The sequence below is a fragment of the Pinus tabuliformis genome, chromosome J, assembly GCF_031772625.1.
Source record: "Pinus tabuliformis cultivar Carrire ecotype Pingquan chromosome J, CPIR1, whole genome shotgun sequence".
Taxonomy (NCBI): Eukaryota; Viridiplantae; Streptophyta; class Pinopsida; order Pinales; family Pinaceae; genus Pinus; species Pinus tabuliformis.
This window is the reverse complement of record NC_142295.1, coordinates 1,326,867,454-1,326,887,560: the sequence shown is the minus strand read 5'-3', so window position 1 is coordinate 1,326,887,560 and position 20,107 is coordinate 1,326,867,454. Positions and strand designations below refer to the sequence as shown.

The 20,107-nt window shown below is 37.5% G+C and overlaps 1 protein-coding gene across 1 annotated transcript in view; it reads right to left on the bottom strand.

Annotated features, from left to right (window-relative positions):
• The window catches only part of LOC149232181 (cold-responsive protein kinase 1-like), a 29,563-nt gene extending 10,083 nt beyond the window's left edge, over positions 1–19,480 (bottom strand). Inside the window, exons 1-8 of the mRNA XM_089381856.1 lie at positions 19,376–19,480; positions 18,882–19,276; positions 18,557–18,700; positions 5,075–5,084; positions 3,351–3,402; positions 3,114–3,241; positions 2,738–2,955; positions 2,407–2,637 (exon numbers count right to left, since the gene is read on the bottom strand). Of these exons, the coding sequence (XP_089237982.1) occupies positions 2,407–2,637; positions 2,738–2,955; positions 3,114–3,241; positions 3,351–3,402; positions 5,075–5,084; positions 18,557–18,700; positions 18,882–19,276; positions 19,376–19,480 (1,283 nt within the window). The remainder of the gene's footprint in view (positions 1–2,406; positions 2,638–2,737; positions 2,956–3,113; positions 3,242–3,350; positions 3,403–5,074; positions 5,085–18,556; positions 18,701–18,881; positions 19,277–19,375) is intronic.
• Between the last annotated feature and the right edge of the window lie 627 nt (positions 19,481–20,107).

Below are 20,107 nucleotides of genomic sequence, written 5' to 3'. Positions count from 1 at the left end.
AATATTTTTACTTCTCCTTTTCCCATAACAGAAATTTTACTATCAGTCCTAAGTGTGACTTGTGACTTCACACTCTGATCTAGAGCAGAAAACATGGCTATGTTTCCTGTCATATGGTTGCAGCAACCGGAGTCTAGAAACAATATATCATCACTGTTTGTTTCAGCCATGTTACAAGCTAAAAGCACATTATCTTGGCTGATATTTTCTCTAGTGATATTTGCACTAGATCTATTATTCATATCATGTTGCTTCTTCCTACATTCATTTGCATAATGCCCATATTTTTTACAATAATAACATTGGACATTGGATTTTTCATACCTTTGTCCTTGATCATGATGTTTTCCACTTTGTTGGCTGCTGCCTTTGCCTTGGTTCTGATTTGGATTGCTGCCTCTTCCTTGAGCATTTGCTGGACTATTTCTTCCACCTCTGTTTTGGCTTCTGCCTCTTCCTCTCTTGTTTCCTCTGCCTTGACCTCTTCCTCTTCCAAAGGACATCTGGGTCTTAAAGGCTTGTTCTAGAGATGAGTTTTCATTCCTACTCAACCTCTACTCATGTGTTATCAGTGATGCATGAAGTTCATCAACTCAAAAGTTTGTGAGATCCTTTGTCTCTTCTATGGTGGTGACAATCACATCAAACTTTGAGGGTAGGACCGTCAATATTTTCTCCACAATCCTCCTTTCTTCAAGAGTTTCTCCATGAGATCTTATTTGTGTGACTAGACCAATCACATGTGTGAAGAATGAGTCAATATTGTCTGACTCATTCATGCACAAATTCTCAAAATCTCTCCTCAGCAACTGTAGTTTTGTTGTCTTCACTTTCTCCATGCCTTGATATGCTATCTTGAGGGTTTTCCATGCTTCTTTGGATGACTTGGCTGCTGCTATCCTTGGAAACACACTCTCATGCACTGCTTGATACAAAAATACGAGGGCTTTTGAATCCTTCTTCTTATTGCTCTTCAACAGATCTTTCTCTGCCTGAGTTAATCTATTAAACTCATCTTCATCTCCTGGTTCTTCAAACCCATATTCAACAAGTTCCCATAAATCTTGTGAGGCAAACAGGGCTCTCATGGTTATTGCCCAATAGTCATAGTTTTTCCCATTAAACTGTGGGAGCTGAGTATTAAAAATACCCATGCTAGTGCTGGTGCTGGAGCCAGCCATTCCTTGCACTCTCAGCTATGCTTCAAATACTTCACTGTGTATTTAAAATAACAGACTGTCTTCAACAGCAACACAAAAAAAACTTGAGAAATACCTGGATCCTTTCTTGACTGTGTCTTCACTCTGCTAGAGAAGTAGTTGCACCAAAAACTCCTTCCTTCAGCTTCTTTGACACCTTCAAAGAGTCTGGACAAGCTCTGATACCACTGTTGGGAATTTTCTGATAAATTCCAAAACAAATAAACTGAACACAGAGACAATGCTCTGTTTTTGCCACAGGATCTTAACACAGGGAAGCTATAAATAATTTATTTTCTGAGAACAGAGTATTACACACACCCACAAAAGCTTTGTATTCATTAATCAAAGACAACTGTTGTTACAAAAATATTCTTCCTCTGCCTGAGGGATTACTCCAAGAACATTTCAACAAAAATTACTCTGTCTCCTTTTGAAAAGATTTACACTGTTGTGTGTAAATTTTTCATTTACGTTTACTGCAAAAAAAAAAATCTTACATATCCTGTTGCAATTTTACATTCATATTCAATAAAAAAAACATTACATTCAGGCTCTTCCGAGCATTCCCTATTTCCCTACTCACGCGCTGCTACGTGCTTACAATGCTTTCTTCTCAATAAATATTTTCATGCTGCTCTATTCTGGTTTTTGTTTCACACTGTTGTGCATTCCTTCCCCTTGCATTACAATAGTCAACTAAAAAAAAAACATATTACATTACATATATTTTTAATAACAAAAAAAAACATGACCATACTTCTCGTACATGAAAAAAATAAAAAAATTAAAAGCCTACCTACGTTTACCATCCCGTAATAAATTTCATTAAATATTTTACTCATAAGATCGGCGGTCAAAATGAAACTTCACGTAATCTCCATTTGCTGCAGGCATGTAAATTAACTTTGGTTTAATCAATGGTCATCATCCATCCTTGCAATCGGACGAATATCGCTTGCCCAAAGAAAACGAACATTACATCCTGATAAAAAGCTATTTTGCAAAAAGTACTATGGACACGCGTCAAATGGTGTACAATAGCGGAGCCGCTCGGAGGAAAACCACTACCTCAGCAAAAGCGGTCCGATGGGAGACTGGTGGTTTTGCTGAATTAAATGTGCGCAGTACAGCAGTTTGAAATTAATATTTCAACACTAAATGCAAATATAATCAGAACAGTCGTATAAAGGATTATTTTTCTTACAGGGTTCTCGCAACTCTAGTACTGAGGTGACTCCGATCTTCAGGAAGAAGCCTGGCCAATCCAAAATCTACTATTTTTGCACAAAAATGTTCATCAAGAAATATATTGCTAGATTTGATATCGCGATGAATGAGGCGAACATGGAAATCTTCGTGCAGATATGCAAGGCCGCGAGCAGTGCCCAATATGATCCCAAAATGAGTTTCCCAACTCAAACTCTGTTGCCTTCCCCTGTTGATACACGAATTACAGTTATATATATCTCAGCTACAACAGAACAACTCTTGGGTGGAAAAAAGAAGAAGATCCAGAGGGATTAAGTATGAGGGGCCAACCGAATAATACTCTATCGAGGCTACTGTTTGGCATGTACTCATAAACCAGCAGTCTTTCTGGGCCTTGATTGCAGCATCCTAATAAGCGTACCAGGTTTCGATGGTGAACATTTGAAATGAGCTTCACTTCACCCTCAAATTCGGATATGGCACAGGCAGATTGCACTAAAGATAGTTTCTTTACTGCTATCACCTTCCCATTTCTCATTGTACCCTGCTTCAAATCAAACTTCAGCGGAAGACAGGCAAGTGTGTTGTCTATGAATATTTTCAAATTTAATAGAAGAGAGTGAAGTCAATAGTTTAAATTTTATAATATTCTTAAAATTTACAATCAAATCAACATAAATCACAACAATGATTCTAACTCGCCTTGTAAAATTCACCAAACCCTCCTTCTCCAAGCTTATTTGCAGTGTCAAATTTATTAGTAGCATCTCTTAATATTTTGAAATCAAAGTCTATAGGTCCTCGGAGTTGTGTTGCGACTAGAGTGTTGACTATTGTAGAATTCCCAACAGTTTGATGTAAAGTTCGCAACCAAACATAAAGCCACAGTCATAAAGAGAAATTCTGAGTGCAATATTCGATGCAATACAATATAGTCACAGCTACAAAATATAGCATACCTTGTCTTTGTTGTGAGGGGATAGTGTATAATCTGAAAAAATAACATCTGGCAATGAATGTCATAATTAAAATCACAGCTGAGCCTCCGATGACCGCAACAATTATTATCCATGTTTGAGATTTGTTTTTGTGTCCTGAAACAAAATTCGATTATATGATTCAGATCTGTATAATTCGATTAAAATTCGAAAAATCCTTTGTACAGTTCAGATTTGTTATACTCAGATTATTCTTCCTATTCAAAATAAAATGTTCTGGAAGTTTAAAAGTTCAATCGACATGGTTTACAGACGGTGTACGCGTGGCCATTGACTTCGCCGTTCAAAACATATCAACTACTACACATGGATGTCGCCATAGTTCTTAATAGAAAAAACCCTCCGACCTAGTATGGACGAGGATGCGGAAGAGAGGAGCCCGAGCTTTGTCGGCTTTTTTTTAAATGGTTTTTTTTTAATTGATGATGATGGTTAACGTCCACTGAGACCAAATTTTGGTCTATTGGATTGAAAGAAAAAAAATATTTAGTTTGATTTAAGATTTTATTTCTCTATTCAAAAAGCTTGGAGAGAAGCTTCCCAAGCTCACTATAATTTTGACATCGTAAAAGGCTAGGAAGAAGTGGTTTTCATCTTCAATGTTCTTATTATCAAAGAGATGGCAGATTCTTTCCGACCATGGTGTTTTAGGAACTGCCCAATGACCTTTTTCACTATAGAGCTCATGAGAGTTCATTCTAAACTTTGCTAAATTAATTTTCTTCTTTGAGCTAGCTAAAACAAAGAGATACTTTTGATTTTCTAGGGTGGGGTTGATGACCTTTTTATAATAACTTAATTCTCTTTTAGCTACTAAATCTTTCTCACACCACATTTTTTCTTTGAACTTAGAAGTAACAATATTTTTAATGTTATTAATGTTTTGTAGTGCATCATTCTCATTGATCTCCCTATGGTTTATTGTAATGCTCCAGGAAAAATGTAAATATTTGACTTTTGTTATGAAACCAGCTCAAGAAAAGATAGAAAAGATAGATCAATGCCTTAGAATTCAGCCTCTTCGAGGTGGCAACCTCCTTTACATTACATAAATGAACAATTCTTGGATGATACAAATGAAAAGACCTCCTTTCTATATATAGGAGTCTAAGGGGTCATAACATAATCAGAGCCGACATAACAATAATAATGTAAGGGCAGAATAATAACAATATTGGGCTTCTATGGGGCACAATAGTAACAATATGGGCACTACATGGGTACATCAATATAATAAGTGGGTTGTACTAATAACAATAAGGGGTTACACTAGTAGTATAGGGGCCTCACATGCCCCTCTCCTTCAAAAAGTGTTGTCCTCAACGCTTGAGTAGTTCTTGATGCTTCTGTATAAAATTCTTGTCCTCCCATGTGGAATCTTCAGTGGGTAAGTTCTTCCACTTGATGAGATACTTTGAAATTGATTGATTTCGTAGCTGTCGGGTTCTTGTTTCTGCGACTGCTCCAAGTTCCAATATGATTTTTCCTTCCTCTTCAATTTTTGGCAATATTGTTTGAATTGGGATATTCTGCAACTTTTGAATAAGTGGCCATACTTCTTCGTCCTTCTTCCATTCATCCCTTGCTTCATTTATCCAATCTAGTTGGATAATAGAAATAGCACAAAACAATGCTTCCACATCCTCATCCTTGAAGATTTTTCCCATTCGGTAAGGTCGCCATTTTTTAAGTGCATGTAGTATTGCCAACATTTCCTTCTCATAAATAGCTTGCTTGAGATGTAGCAGTAAAAATACCCAATCACCTACATCAAAACATTTCTCACTACGATGTTGATCTATCTGTTGTTTCATTTGATTTTGCACCGAAGTGGCGTTATCCTTTAAAATTTGGAGAACTTGTTGTTGATGCTCGATGTGATCTTTCACTGCTTGAACCTTTTTCTTCTTGATATGTCCTTCTATCTCTAGAGTTTGAGGAGTGGTAATTTCTTCCAATCCTTTACAAGATATGGTCGGATTCATTTCTTGATGCTCGATGTGATCTTTCACTTCTTGAACATTTTTCTTCTTGATATGTCCTTCTATCTTGATAGTTTGAGGAGTGGTAATTTCGACCAATGAATTACAAGATATGGTTGGATTCATTTCTTCTTTCTCGATTTGATCTTTCACTTCTTGCACCTTTTTCTTCTTGATATGTCCTTCTATCTTGAGAGTTTGAGGAGTGGTAATTCTTGCCAATGCTTTACAAGATATGGTCTGATTCATTTCTTCTTTCTCTGGGGCGGGGTCTTGGCGTATATCTTCTTCTTTTGATGTTTCTTGATCATTTTCTTCCTCCTCTTCATATTCTATGTAAAAAAAATTCTTCTCAACACACTTATGACCTTTAGTGCATTTGCTATCACAATTGTAACAAAGCCCTTTTTCTATTTTTTCTTCCAATTGTTGTGGTGTAACCCTTGTAGGTTGTGGAAGGCTAGGAGAAACAACACTTCCATCTTTATAGTTGTGAGGGGTATGCTTCCTGGTTTCCATAATTTTTCTTTCCACTATGTCACAAAGCCCTTTTACTCTTTCCAATTGTTGTGGTGTTGCTCTAAAAAAGGTGTTTCTCTTTGTATCCTCATAATGTGCTATCATTTCCTCCGTGAAAATTGACCATGTAACAAGTTGTTTACTAGAACAAAGCCCTTCATACCATAAAAATTGGTCCGGTTCTAAATATGAAGATGCAATACATACCTTTTGTAACAGTGGTACACCATGTAGATCAAAATATTGCTCCATCTGAAGTATCCAAATTACCGGATTCTTGCCATCAAACTTCCTCATCTTGCTTTTTCTTGATTTTAGGAGCTCGATCTTGAAACGACTGTAACTTTGTACTTTCGGATCTTTAAGTTCTGAAATTGCGACCTGTAGTAGCCCTCTGTGTCCTCTTTCCAATTCCACTAGTCTGATCCAAATTGGATTCTCCAAGAAAGAGTTATGCACAATCTCCCAAGATGACCTGATTATAGACCTTTCCAGAAGAGCGAACTTGTATGAAGTGCCACGTGTCACTATTTCGACCTTTAGCTCTGAAAAATATCTACAAGAAACTATAGTCCGTCTTCTTTCTGTACCTTACGAAATTTCAATCCGATGCTCAGAGAGAAAGTTATGATGATTTTCCCAGGTCACCTGTTTGGAATGTAATTCAGGAGTCTGCAAAAATACCAACTTCCTCAGATCATATCTCTGCAAATATAGTGCGAAAAGCTCTGAAATTTGGACCCGAGATTCAGCGCAATGTCTTCTCAAATGGGTTTTTTTTTAGCTTCTGAAACGTCGCAGAAAAAATGTTATAGCGAAAATGCCACAATGACCTATTTGGAGCAGCAAAACCCTAGAATCCAAAGCTCTGATACCAAATGTTATGAAACCAGCTCAAGAAAAGATAGAAAAGATAGATCAACGCCTTAGAATTCAGCCTCTTCGAGGGGGCAATCTCCTTTACATTACATAAATAAACAATTCTTGGATGATACAAATGAAAAGACCTCCTTTCTATATATAGGAGTCTAAGGGGTCATAACATAATCAGAGCCGACATAACAATAATAATGTAAGGGCACAATAATAACAATACTGGGCTTCTATGGGGCACAATAGTAACAATATGGGCACTACATGGGTACATCACTATAATAAGTGGGTTGTACTAATAACAATAAGGGGTTACACTAGTAGTATAGGGGCCTAACAACTTTACTGTGGTAAAAGATAAACTGAATATGATATTATTATCTGTTTGAAATTTAATAATATTTTTTAATTAAAACATAAGAAATGTTTTTCTTTTAAGAGATCGCAACTTCTCAAGAAAGAAGTTGTGGAAAAGACAGTTGCTGTGATTGCAACCCTAACTACCTCCCCTAACTGGAAGGGCTTCCAAAGAAAAGGAAGAGAGGGGAGGGAAAATCTGTGCTGTAAGGACAGGCAGAAGAAAAGAGAAAAATGGCTAAGTCTGGTGATGACCAGATAGCCAAGCACTAGGTGCAAGCGTCTTGCTAAGGACAGTGGTCCTGCAAGAGAGCTAGGGGGGAGATTCTGGTCTCGAAAGACGAATCTCAAGGTCGGGTGGCAGATTGGAAGCGGGAGAAACAGTGGTAAGCCCAGCTTCTGGAGAACTTCGTAAGTCACAGCAGCACAGGTAAGTGGAGGAACACTTTCAAAGCAGATTCTATAAAATGAATGTGGTAAATTAAGTGGAATGATTGTGCTGCAATAATTTAATAGATGCTGTAAGTAAACCAAAGAGTTTGCATGTTTTACTCTGTCCTATGTTTAATCGGAAAAACGAATGGAACATATTCTTTATTTCTGTCTATTTTTTTAAAAGAATAACAGGAATGGAAAACATTGGAATCCTTCTATATAGTTGAAGAATTAACATTTGAATACATTGATAAACAATAGTCGTTCACCGTAGCTGGAGCATTCTCAAATATAGGAAGACTATCTAGCAAAATATTTAAAGAAAATGAAATGCCAGAACCCTTCTGTTATTTACACAGAAACAACTTCTTGCATGAAATACTATTCATTTAATTTAGGATAGGCATTCTCATTTTAAAAGAAAGAGCATTTATATACAAGAAACGAAATTCTGTGTAATTATATGCATGCATTCTCATTTGCAAGAAAGACTATTTTATATAGGAAAACGAAATTCTATGTAAAAGAATGCAAGTAACTCTCTATTTTAAAGAAATAGAAATTCCCATAGGAAGTCGGTAAGTACTTTTAATATGTATCCATGCACAAGAATTAAACTAGGGTAAATATCAAGGAGGAAAGATTTAACATCTGTAAGAAGAATTAGTGAATTTACAATTAACAACCTTAGGACCACAACGAAAAACTTGACCGAGCATGATTAACTAAGGCCGTAGAGAAGAAAAATAACTACAGGCCATAAACACGGTAATCTTTAACCGAGAGTGAGAACACTTTATTCATGTCTGTTTAGCCCAGTCCTTGTGGGACTAAAGAGCAATAGAGGTTTCGAGCCTGGAGGCTACCCTGTCACCATGAGCATATTCGTAAATTCCAAGAAAGAAAAACTTAATACCCGATGGAAAGAAGAACCTGAATTATGATAATGAGTAAATAAGGAATAAGGTCAACTGTAAAGTGTAAACAATACCAACAGAACCATACCCATGAGAAAGATAACTCATCCGAAGAAGTACATGAGGGATACCCCAGCTACAGAGGATAACTAAGCATTGAAATGAAAATCGAGCTTTGCATTTATAGAACTAATAATCATAAGTACAAGTTGAACAGAAAATATCCATGGAAATTTATAACAGATGTTGTTCATAAAGCCACGAGGCAAATATTAAGGAAATTAAAACCATTACAATAACCCTCTTCCAGCCGAACACTGGTCGGGTCATAACAATACAACCCAGAAGCAGTTATGGCCTCAACTGTCCATAATGTATTACACCTTGTTCAAAAAATAAAGACAAACAACAAGTTTATCAACGAGCGTTGAGCGCAGCTCAACGCAAGAGGGTCCATGCGACCAGGAATTCTCACAAGATAACACCAAGGAGCGAATCATCTTTAGATATAAAGGACCCGACCTTTGAATCTAAAAAACAGAACAGAGCTGTTCAAGCTTACCTGGGTAGCCATTAGTAGTTGGAGCCCTGTGTGCTTGGGAGAGAAGCTTTGAAGGCGCAATCTCGACCCCAATCCAAATCTGCGAATGACAACAGTATATGATTTAGCACCAAAAAAAAAAGGAAAAAAAAAACCTGAGCATACCTTCTAGGTTATTTGAAAGGGATTAACTGCAAAACCTTACCTGGGATTCGGCAAAGCAAAGTCTGAGCTTGAACGCGAATTCATTGACCCGAACCAGAACAAAGTAGCTACAACATGCATCTAGGTTGCAGAGCAAGCCATCCACCTTGGCAGGAGAGCAGAGCCAGGCGAGAAAGAGAGAGGAACCAAATGAACCCAAGAAGTAGACCCAGGGAATAGTAAAACCCTCCAAGATACCCAGAGCCATTGGAATAGCAACAAGCAATCTCCACCGTAAATGTGAAGAAGGATCTCGAGAACACTGACAATCACAGCTGTGCGCTTTAAAGCCATATGACAGATTTTGTAAATGTCGAGTGTTCCAAGGGAGCACTGAGCTCAAGGGAATAGCTGGAATCCGAGCTGGCGGGGCGATCAGTTAACCCAAAATGGAAAGGATTGTCCTCCGTTTATGGAGTGTCAACATCATAGCAAAAAAGAAAATATCATGTAACCTGAAAACTTAGGCTATCACTGAGCAGGAAGCTGTAATAACCAGATTAGTTAACGTTACAAGTTGAAATGAATAGGATTAATTTATATTGACATTGTCTAAAAGGGAAGAATTTATGTAAGTAACTAAGTCATGTAAAAAAAATTTTATGCTATATTGCGAGATGTGACATATGGTATCAGAGCCAAGTTTCAAAAACTGTGGCCTCTGGGAAATAAACAGATAAAGTGTATTCATTTTATTTTTATTTTCATTTCTATTTTGTATTTAAAGAAAACAGTTAATGCGTTAACCCTTCTTCTGTTTCTTTTCTTATGTTAAGCACAAAGGAAAATAGAAGACAACCAATATGAGAAGAGCAAACAGTGTTCCACATAGGTTTGTGGTGGGTCAGGGACCTGCAACAAGCCCTGAAAATAACCCAGAATTATGGGTACAGCTTGGAGAGGAGGCTCGCAATATGAACCTTGCAATATTAGAGACAGTACAGGAGTTGAAAAATGAAATGGCCCGATTGCGGGAGGATAACGCGAGGTTAACCATGGAACAGGAAAGGATTATAAAGAGCCTATCTGACAAGCAGAATCAGCAACCGCTGAATCCCAGCGCTGAGTAGCAAAGGGTGTCGGAGGAGCAGAATCACCACACAGAACCAGAAGAGTCAGAAGGAAGGGAGGAAGAACGAGAAGAACGATTTGATAATGCTTCCGAGCAACAGACATCAAAAAGGCAACGGATAGAATTGCAAGGGGAGTTTCATAAGATAAAACCGCCACACTTTGATGGAGAATTAGAGGAAGCAGCCGAGGCTTGATTGATTAATATGAACAAATACTTCCATCTATATGGATACGATCACAACCTCAAGGCATAGTTGGCCATTTTCCAATTATAGGGGAAAGCCACCCTATGGTGGGAAGAAGTTAAGATTGTAAAAGGAGTAAGTGAATAGAATATAACTTGGGAAAATTTTCAAAAATACTTTAAGGAAAGATACCTGACCGAACGTTTTTATGACGAAAAAGCAAGAGAATTCCATGACCTGCGACTGGGACAACAAACAATGGATGAGTTTATCACTCGTTTTACTTCATTGCTCCATTATGTGCCTTATATTCGAGAGGAAAAGGCTAAAGTACAGAGGTTCGTCAGTAGTTTACCTTTGACCATGAGAGAAAGAATTGAGTTTGATAACCCAAAGACGATGGATGAGGTAATACGTAAAGCCAGGATTTGTTACCAGCAAAGTAAACAGAAGGGAGAAATCCTGGGTAAAAGGTGGGTTGATAAGAGAAGCAACAAGTTGGCTAGAAATACTAAAGGAAATCGAGGTGGTGGTAACAAAGGATTTGCCAAAGGGCAAAACAGTAGAAATATACAGAAGAATCCGCTCAGATTAAAGCCAACCAATGAGTCCAGAATCAGCGAACAACCTGGAAAAATAGACAATGAAGGGACAACAAGGCCTCTAGTGCAATGTTGGGGCTGTGGTGGGCCTCATTACGTTAAAAACTGTCCTCAACGAAAGGGAACCGAACAGGTTTCCCAGATCTATGAAGCATCTACAGTTGGCGATGTAGGACGTAGTTTACCAAGGATTAATGCTACCCTGGAAGATCGTCAGGCAGAGTACCAGCCGACCATGGTGGAGTTTGAAGGTAAGATCTTAGACCTTGCTGTAACTGTTTTAATTGATCCTGGAGCTACGTTAAGTTATATTAGTCCTAAGGTTGTGGAGCATTGTAAATTGCAACCTGTTAAATTTAAAGACCCTTGGCTAGTACAGCTGGCAACAGGGGCAAAGAGATGAGTGCTTGCTAAGGTCAATAACTGCCCTTTAAAGATAGCAAGACAGCCAATGATGGTAGATTTAAACGTGCTTCCCTTGGTTCGTATGATGTACTAATTGGTCTGGACTAGTTAGAAAAACACTGGTCCATTATAAACTGTAAAACAAAGACTAACTATTACAAAGATGAGCTTGGAGCAAAGCAAGAGATGCAAGGAATTAAGAAGCCAGTGTAGATTCAGCCAATAACCGCCTCTCAGTTGGAAAAATGCATTAGGAAAGGATGTCAGATTTATGCCATCCAAGTGGGTTATGCCAACTCGAAAAATAAAACAGCTACATTGGAAAACATTCCTGTGATACAAGAATTTGCTGATGTGTTTCTGAAAGAGATTCCCGGACTGCCACCCAAGAGATACATATATTTTACCATTGAATTGGTGCCAGGGGCAGCCCCAGTATCCCGAGCACCCTATAGAATGAACACACCAGAATTGATAGAGTTAAAAATGCAATTATAGGAGTTGTTAGACAAAAACTACATTCACCCCAGTGTGTCACCCTGGGGAGCCCCAGTGTTGTTCGTTAAGAAGAAAGATGGGACCCTTCGCATGTGTATGGATTATCGTCAATTGAATAAATTGACAATCAAAAATAAGTATCCTCTACCCTGTATTGATGAACTTTTTGATCAAGTAAAAGGAGCAATGGTATTCTCAAAGATTGATTTGTGATCAGGGTATCACCAAATCAAGATTAAAGAAGAAGACATAGCTAAAACTACTTTTAGAACACGATATGGTCATTATGAGTTTGTGGTGTTACCCTTTGGGTTAACCAATGCCCTCGCAACCTTTATGTGTTTAATGAACAACATATTTCATCAGTATTTGGATAAGTTTGTGCTAATTTTTATTGATGATATATTGATATATTCCCAAACTATGGAGGAGCATAAGGAGCACCTCAAATTGGTACTGCAAACCCTCCAAGAACACTAATTATACTCCAAGATTAGCAAGTGTGATTTCTTTAAGGAACAAATACAATATTTGGGACATATAATCACTAAAGAAGGGATCACGGTGGATCCCGAAAAGATAAGGACCATAATGGAATGGCTGGTACCAAAGGATGTGGCAGACATCAGATCCTTCATGGGATTAGCAGGTTATTACAGATGGTTTGTAGAAGGATTTTCGAGAGTAGCTTATCCTATCACTTCCTTACAGAAAAAGGGAAGAACCTTTAGATGGACCCCAGAATGCCAAAAAAGTTTTGAGAAACTTAAGCATCTGCTCACCACCACACCCATTCTAAGCATAGCCGATCCTAGTAAAGATTATGTGGTGTGCACAAACGCAAGTAAGGAAGGGGTAGGAGGCATGTTAATGCAAGAAGGGAAGGTAATTGCTTACGAGTCAAGAAAATTAAAAGAGCATGAGCAGAAATATTCCGCTTATGATCTAGAGTTGGCAGTCATCATTCATGCTTTAAAAATGTGGCGACATTATCTTATGGGAAGAAATTTTTTCTTGTTGACAGACCACCACAGTTTGACCAATTATTTTAGCCAACCCACCTTAAATGCTAGGCAAGCATGGTGGGTGGATTTCTTAAGTGGTTTTGATTTCGAGATCAAGCATTTGAAAGGGAAAGAGAACTGGGTGGCGGATGCTTTAAGTCGAAAATTACAATGTCTATATGAGATTTCTTGTAGCAAAGGGAAAAGCACCTTCGAAGAAATGATTAAAAAGGTAGCAGAACAAGATACCGCATATCAGCAAATAAAACAGCAAGTTCAACACTCAACCAACAAGGAAAATCAGCAAGGTTATGCTATGGATGCTGCTGGAATGTTGTATTATAAGAAAAGGTTGTATGTGCCCAATCAAAACAACATTAAAAACTTGATTTTGGATGAATTTCATAAAATTCACTATGTTGGACACCTGGGATATCAAAAAATGATCATTTCACTCTAGAAAGAATATTGTTGGTTGGGTATGAAGAAAGATGTGGCTAAATACTTGGCACGTTGTCTGGAGTGCCAACAAATTAAAGTAGAACACCAACACCCTGCGGGGTTATTACAACCATTACCCATTCCAGAATGGAAGTGGGAAACCATCTCTATGGACTTCATAACGGGTTTTCCCAAGTCAAAGAAAAATAACGACTCCATCATGGTGGTGGTGGACAAGTTAAGTAAATCAGCACATTTTATACCTGTGCAATCTACTTACAGAGCTGTGCAGATCGCCCATATTTTTATGCAGAATATATTTAGGTTGCATGGGTTACCAAAAACAATAATTTCAGACCGTGATGTAAAATTTACATCGGTCTTTTGGAAAACATTGTTTGGAGAATTGGGAACTCAGCTGAATTTCAGTACAGCTTATCACCCTCAGACTGACGGACAAACAGAACGAGTGAACCAGGTGGTGGAAGACATGTTAAGAGCATATGTAATGCAGCAACCAACCAAGTGGGAAGATTATCTGCACTTGGTCAAGTTCGCGTACAATAATGGCTATCATACATCATTGCAAATGAGCCCATTTGAAGTATTGTATGGGCAGAAGTGTCGCACGCCCTCAAGCTGGGGTGGACCAGAAGACAGATTGATGTTAGGTCCCGAAATGCTTAAGGAAATGGAGGAAATGGTTAAGAAGGTACGGTCCAATCTAAAGGCAGCTCAGGATAGGCAAAAGAACTTTGCTGACCAGAAAATGAAGTTTAAGGAATATCAAGTCGGTGATCATGTGTATGTGAGAATTTGAGCAAAAAAGAGCACATTACAATGGAGCGGGTGGGCTAAGTTGGCACCCCGATTTTGTGGACTTTTTCAGGTCTTAGAAAGAAATGGGCTGGTAGCATACTAGCTCACTCTGCTGAGTCATATACGGGTCCACAATGTCTTCCATGTTTCCCTGTTAAAAAATATGTTTATGATCATAAGCATGTAATCAGCTGGCAGGATATACAGGGAAGAAATATCTCTGGTAAATCAATCTAACTGAGTATAAAAAAAAAAAACTGATTTAAGATGTTGCATGTTTCAGGTCAAGATGAAAGGAGAAATCTTGGTTGAGTCGCTGAACATCCTCGACTGAAGAGAAGTAATGATGTGGAAATGAGCTATTACCTAGGTTAAAGTGCAGTGGCAGCACTTTGGGCCAGATGAGGCCACCTGGGAAGATGAAGAGCTCATGAAAAAAGCTTATCCAGGGCTGTTCAAGGCTAAAAGACATCAGGATGATGTCCAATTTCAAGAGGGGGAGATGTAATGCCCCGAGAAAAATGTAAATATTTGACTTTACTATGGTAAAAAACAAACTGAATATGATATTATTATCTGTTTTAAATTTAATAATATTTTTTTATTAAAAGATAAGAAATGTTTTTCTTTTAAGAGCTGACAGCTTCTCAAGGAGGAAGTTGGGGAAAAGATAGTTGTTGTGATTGCAACCCTAACTACCTCCCTTAACTGGAAGGCCTTCTAGAGAAAAGGAAGAGAGGGGAGGGAAAATCTGTGCTGTAAGGACAGGCAGAAGAAAAGAGAAAATTGATTAAGTCTGGTGATGACCAGATAGCCAAGCACTAGGTGCAAGTGTCTTGCTGAGGACAGTGGTCCTAGAAGAGAGCTAGGGGGGGGGGGGATTCTGGTCCCGAAAGACGAATCTCAAGGTCGGGTGGCAGATTGGAAGTGGGAGAAATAGTGGTAAGCCCAGCTTCTGGAGAACTTCGTAAGTCACAGCAACACAAGTAAGTGGAGGAACGCTTGCAAAGCAAATTCTGTAAAATGAATGTGGTAAATTAAGTGGAATGATTGTGCTGCAATAATTTAATAGCTACTGTAAGTAAACCAAATATTTGCTTGTTTTACTCTGTCATGTGTTTAACCGGAAAAATGAATGGAACATATTCTTTATTTCTGTCTATTTTTTAAAAAGAATAACAGGAACGGAAAACACTGAAATCCTTCTATATAGTTGAAGAATTAACATTTGAATACACTAATAAACAATAGCTGTTCACCGTAGCCAGACCATTCTCAAATATAGGAAGACTATATAGCAAAAGATTTAAAGAAAACGAAATTTCAGAACCCTTTTGTTATTTACACAGAAACAACTTCTTGCATGAAATACTATTCATTTAATTTAGGAAATGCATTCTCATTTTAAAAGAAAGAGAATTTATATACAAGAAATGAAATTCTGTGTAATTATATGCATGCATTCTCATTTGCAAGAAAGACTATTTTATATAGGAAAACGAAATTGTGTAAAAGAATGCAAGTAACTCTCAATTTTAAAGAAATAGAAATTCCCATAGGAAGTCGGTAAATACTTTTAATATGTATCCATGCACAAGAATTAAATTAGTGTAAATATCGAGGAGGAAAGATTTAACATCTGTAAGAAGAATTAGTGAATTTACAATTAACAACCTCAGGACCACAACGAAAAACTCGACCGAGAAAGATTAACTAAGGCTGTAGCGAAGAAAAATACCTACACGCCATAAAAACGGTAATCTTTAGCCCAGAGTGAGAACAGTTTATTCATGTCCATCTAGCCCAGTTCTTGTGGGACTAAAGAGCAACAGAAGTTTCGAGTCTGGAGGCTACCCTGTCACCATGAGCATATTCGTAAATTCCAAGAAAGAAAAACTTAATACCCGATGGACAAAACAACCTGAATTATGATAACGAGTAAGTAAGGAATATGGTCAACTATAAAGTGCAAACAATACCAACAGAACCACACCCATGAGAAAGATAACTCATCCGAAGAAGTACATGAGGGATACCCCAGCTACAGGGGATAACTGAGCATTGAAATGAAAATCGATCTTTGCATTTATAGAACTAATAATCATAAGTACATGCTGAACAGAAAATATCCATGGACATTTATAACAAATGTTGATCATAAAGCCACGAGGCAAATATTAAGGAAATTAAAACCATTACAATAACCCTGTTCCAGCCGAACACCGGTCGAGTCATAACAATACAACCCAGAAGCGGTTATGGCCTCAGCTGTCCATAATGTATTACATCTTGTTCAAAAAATAAAGACAAACAACAAGTTTATCAACTAGCGTTGAGCGCAGCTCAACGCAAGAGGGTCCATGCGACCAAGACTTCTCACAAGATAACACCAAGGAGAAAATCATCTTCAGATATAAAGGACCCGACCCTTGAATCTAAAAGACAGAACGGAGCCATTCAAGCTTACCCAAGTAGCCATTAGTAGTTGGAGCCCTATGTGCTTCGAAGAGAATCTTTGAAGGTGTAATCCCGACCCTAATCCAAATCTACGAATGGAAACAGTATAGGATTTAGCATAAAAAAAAATAAAAATCCTGACCATACCTTCTGGGTTATTTGAAAGGGATTAACTGCAAAACCTTACCTGAGCTTCAGCAAAACAAAGTCTGAGCTTGAACGCGAATTCATTGACCCAGAACCAGAACAATGTAGCTACAACATGCATCAAGGTCGCAGAGCAAGCCATCCACCTTGGCAGGAGAGCAGAGCCAGGCGAGAAGGAGAGAGGAACCAAATGAACCCAGGAACTAGACTCGGGGAATAGTAAAACCCTCCAAGATACCCAGAGCCGTTGGATTAGCAACAAGCAATCTCCACCGTAAATGCGAAGAAGGATCCTGAGAACACTGACAATCACAGCTGTGCACTTTAAAGCCATATGACAGGTTGTGTAAATGCCGAGCGTTCCAAGGGAGTGCTGAGCTCGAGGGAATAACTGGAATCCGAGCTGGAGGGGCGATCAGTTAACCCAAAATGGAAAGGACTGTCCTCCGTTTACGGAGTGTCAACATCATAGCAAAAACCAAATATCATGTAACTAAAAACCTAGGCTATCACTGAGCGGGAAGCTGTAATAACCAGATTAGTTAACGTTACAAGTTGAAATGAACAGGATTAATTTATATTGACATTGTCTGAAAGGGAAGAATTTATGTAAGTAACTAAGTCATGTAAAAAAAAATTTATGATGAATTGCAAGATGTGACATTTATTCAGGTCCTCGTGTCTTTATACCACCCTAGTTTGAGCCTTAGATGGTTTTGGCTGGAATTTAAAGCTAACTTGGGAAGTCTATGATTTCCTATGTAATTTTTATTAATAAAATAATCATTTAAATATAGAAAATTGTTTAAATAAAAAAAAATGAATTTATTTGTTTATTATTTGATTTTTAAATTTTTTTAATTATTATATTTAATTTTGTTGTACTAAAAAGAAAATTAATCAAATCTATAAATAGATGTGTATTAACATTTATCAATTATTTAATTATATTAGAAGGTAAATATATATCAAAATCATGTTTTAATATATATATATATAATTAAAGTAAATTAAATATTTTTATTAATTTTCTTTTTTAAATAGAGAAAATATTAAAATCTTTTCTAAAATATATATCTATAACTAATTTTTAAATTGGTTAAAATATCAATATTTTTTTAATTTAAATATTTTAAACCATAATAAATTTTGATCCTAATATATTTTATATTTTAAAGGCCTAGTCTAATCAATAGACTAAATAAATTTTTTCACAGGCATTCAGCAAAACAGTTTCAAGAAAGAATGTGAATTTTTGTTTTTAAATTGCAATTTTGAATCCATAAATGAATTTAACCCAAAAACTCTTGGAACACTAAAATTCTGTAAATTAAACGACTTAAACTTAAGTTTTTAAAAATATCGATCAAATATTAATTAAAATTAACCAAAAACATATGTTGGGAAAAAAACATTTAATCTATAAATTAAATAACATTTAAAAAATACTCTTATTCATAACCCAAGAAATATATATATTTGTTTAAGAAAAGGCAAGAGTACATAAAATAATATTTTGAATATACCTATCATCCATAAAATAATAGATCCTCTTAATTCACTATTAAAAAAAATGGCAAAACTTCCTACCCATCCTATTGTAATTTCCATACTTGAAACGGGAAAATATAAAAGTTTGGACGAGAAGGAAGATACTAAAGGGATTGGAAATTTTCAGAACCAAGATAAGAGGGCATTGAGATCCATTGTGGTGTTGCTCGGGAAAAAGGGATAAGTGGCATATCGCAGATAGCAGCCAAAGTCCACAGCCCGTCCCTCCGTTTGAGGAAGACAATTTCTGATACTGCCCTCTGCTTTTCCCAGGCATTCACTACACCACTACACCCTGATTCATTAATAGACCGCACGCACGAAGCAAGAGCATAGATGCTACTATTTGATGGCCCTTCACTCGTATTTCGGCGCTGCGCAGCCAAAAAGGCTAGTGGATTTCGGAGCCACCGTTATCAAATCGCTTATCAAATTTTGGGCCATTTCCAAAAATTGATTACTGTCGCCGCTTAGTGGCACCACAGAGCAGTGTGCTACCAATCTCAGACATGGCTTGGGCATAGAAATTGTTGCTCTCGTATCGCAAGAAACAGCCATCGTAGATGACTCTGCCGTCGAATACAGCGAAGCAGTTGCGAATTTGCTTCTCTGCAATGGTGATACATTTGAGGCAATCGGAGGGGGTTTTATCCTTTCTGCACTGCGCCAGTCCATCAACTAGGACTGTGCCAATTGCTTGCTCCGCGGTAGCAAAACAAGAAGAAACAATCTTGGCACGTAGAGCTTCAAGCACCGCATTCAAGTTGTTCTTGAGAAGGGTGACGTTGGTACTCTTGATCGTACTACATCCCGAGTTCAGAAGTTTAGCCTCTGGATCGGCGGCTGTCAGTACTACCTAGAGGAGAACTAACACGCTGATTAACTGTGAACGAACCATGGAATATGAAGCTCCCAGAATCCCCAAAAAATTAAAAGGGTATTGCCAAGGTTCAACATAACGCCATATAAAACAGCCGAGGGCAGATGCTGCTAAACATTTAGCAGATTCAGCGCTAGCAAGCCCACTGATGGTTGTAATCCTCTCAATGGGGATAGGCATTCCAGTGTAAGGGGCGGATATTCTCTCATTGACTATGAAGTGGAATGGTTTCCCTGTCACTGTGAGGAGGCGACGCACACCTACCTATTTTGTACTTAGAAGAGGCAAAGCAAGTAGGGCTTCAAGCACTGTATTCAAGTTGCCGTTGAAAACTAGAAGAAACAATATTGGCAAGTGGGGCTTCAAGCACCGTATTCAAGTTGTCGTTGAAAAGGGTGACGTTGGTGATCTTGACCGAACTACATCTCGAGTTCAGACGATTAGCCTCTGGATCGGCAGCTGTCAGTATGGCCCATAAGAGAAATAATACACCGATTAATTGTAGACCAACCATGGAATATGAAGCCATCGGAATCCCAAAAGAATGAACAGGGAAATGCCATGGTTCAAATTAATTTTATTTTAAAAAAAAAAGTTAGGGGAAAATTAACTAATATTATTTTAATAAAAACAAAAGTGTTATTCAGCTCTGGTGTTTTTTTTCTCTTTATTTAACCCATTAAGTTAATCAAATTAATTTTATTAAAAAGAAAAGTTATGGGACAACGAACTAATATTATTCTAATAAAAACAAAAGTGTTATTCAACTCTTTTGTCTTTTTTCCTCTTTATTTGACCCATTAAGAT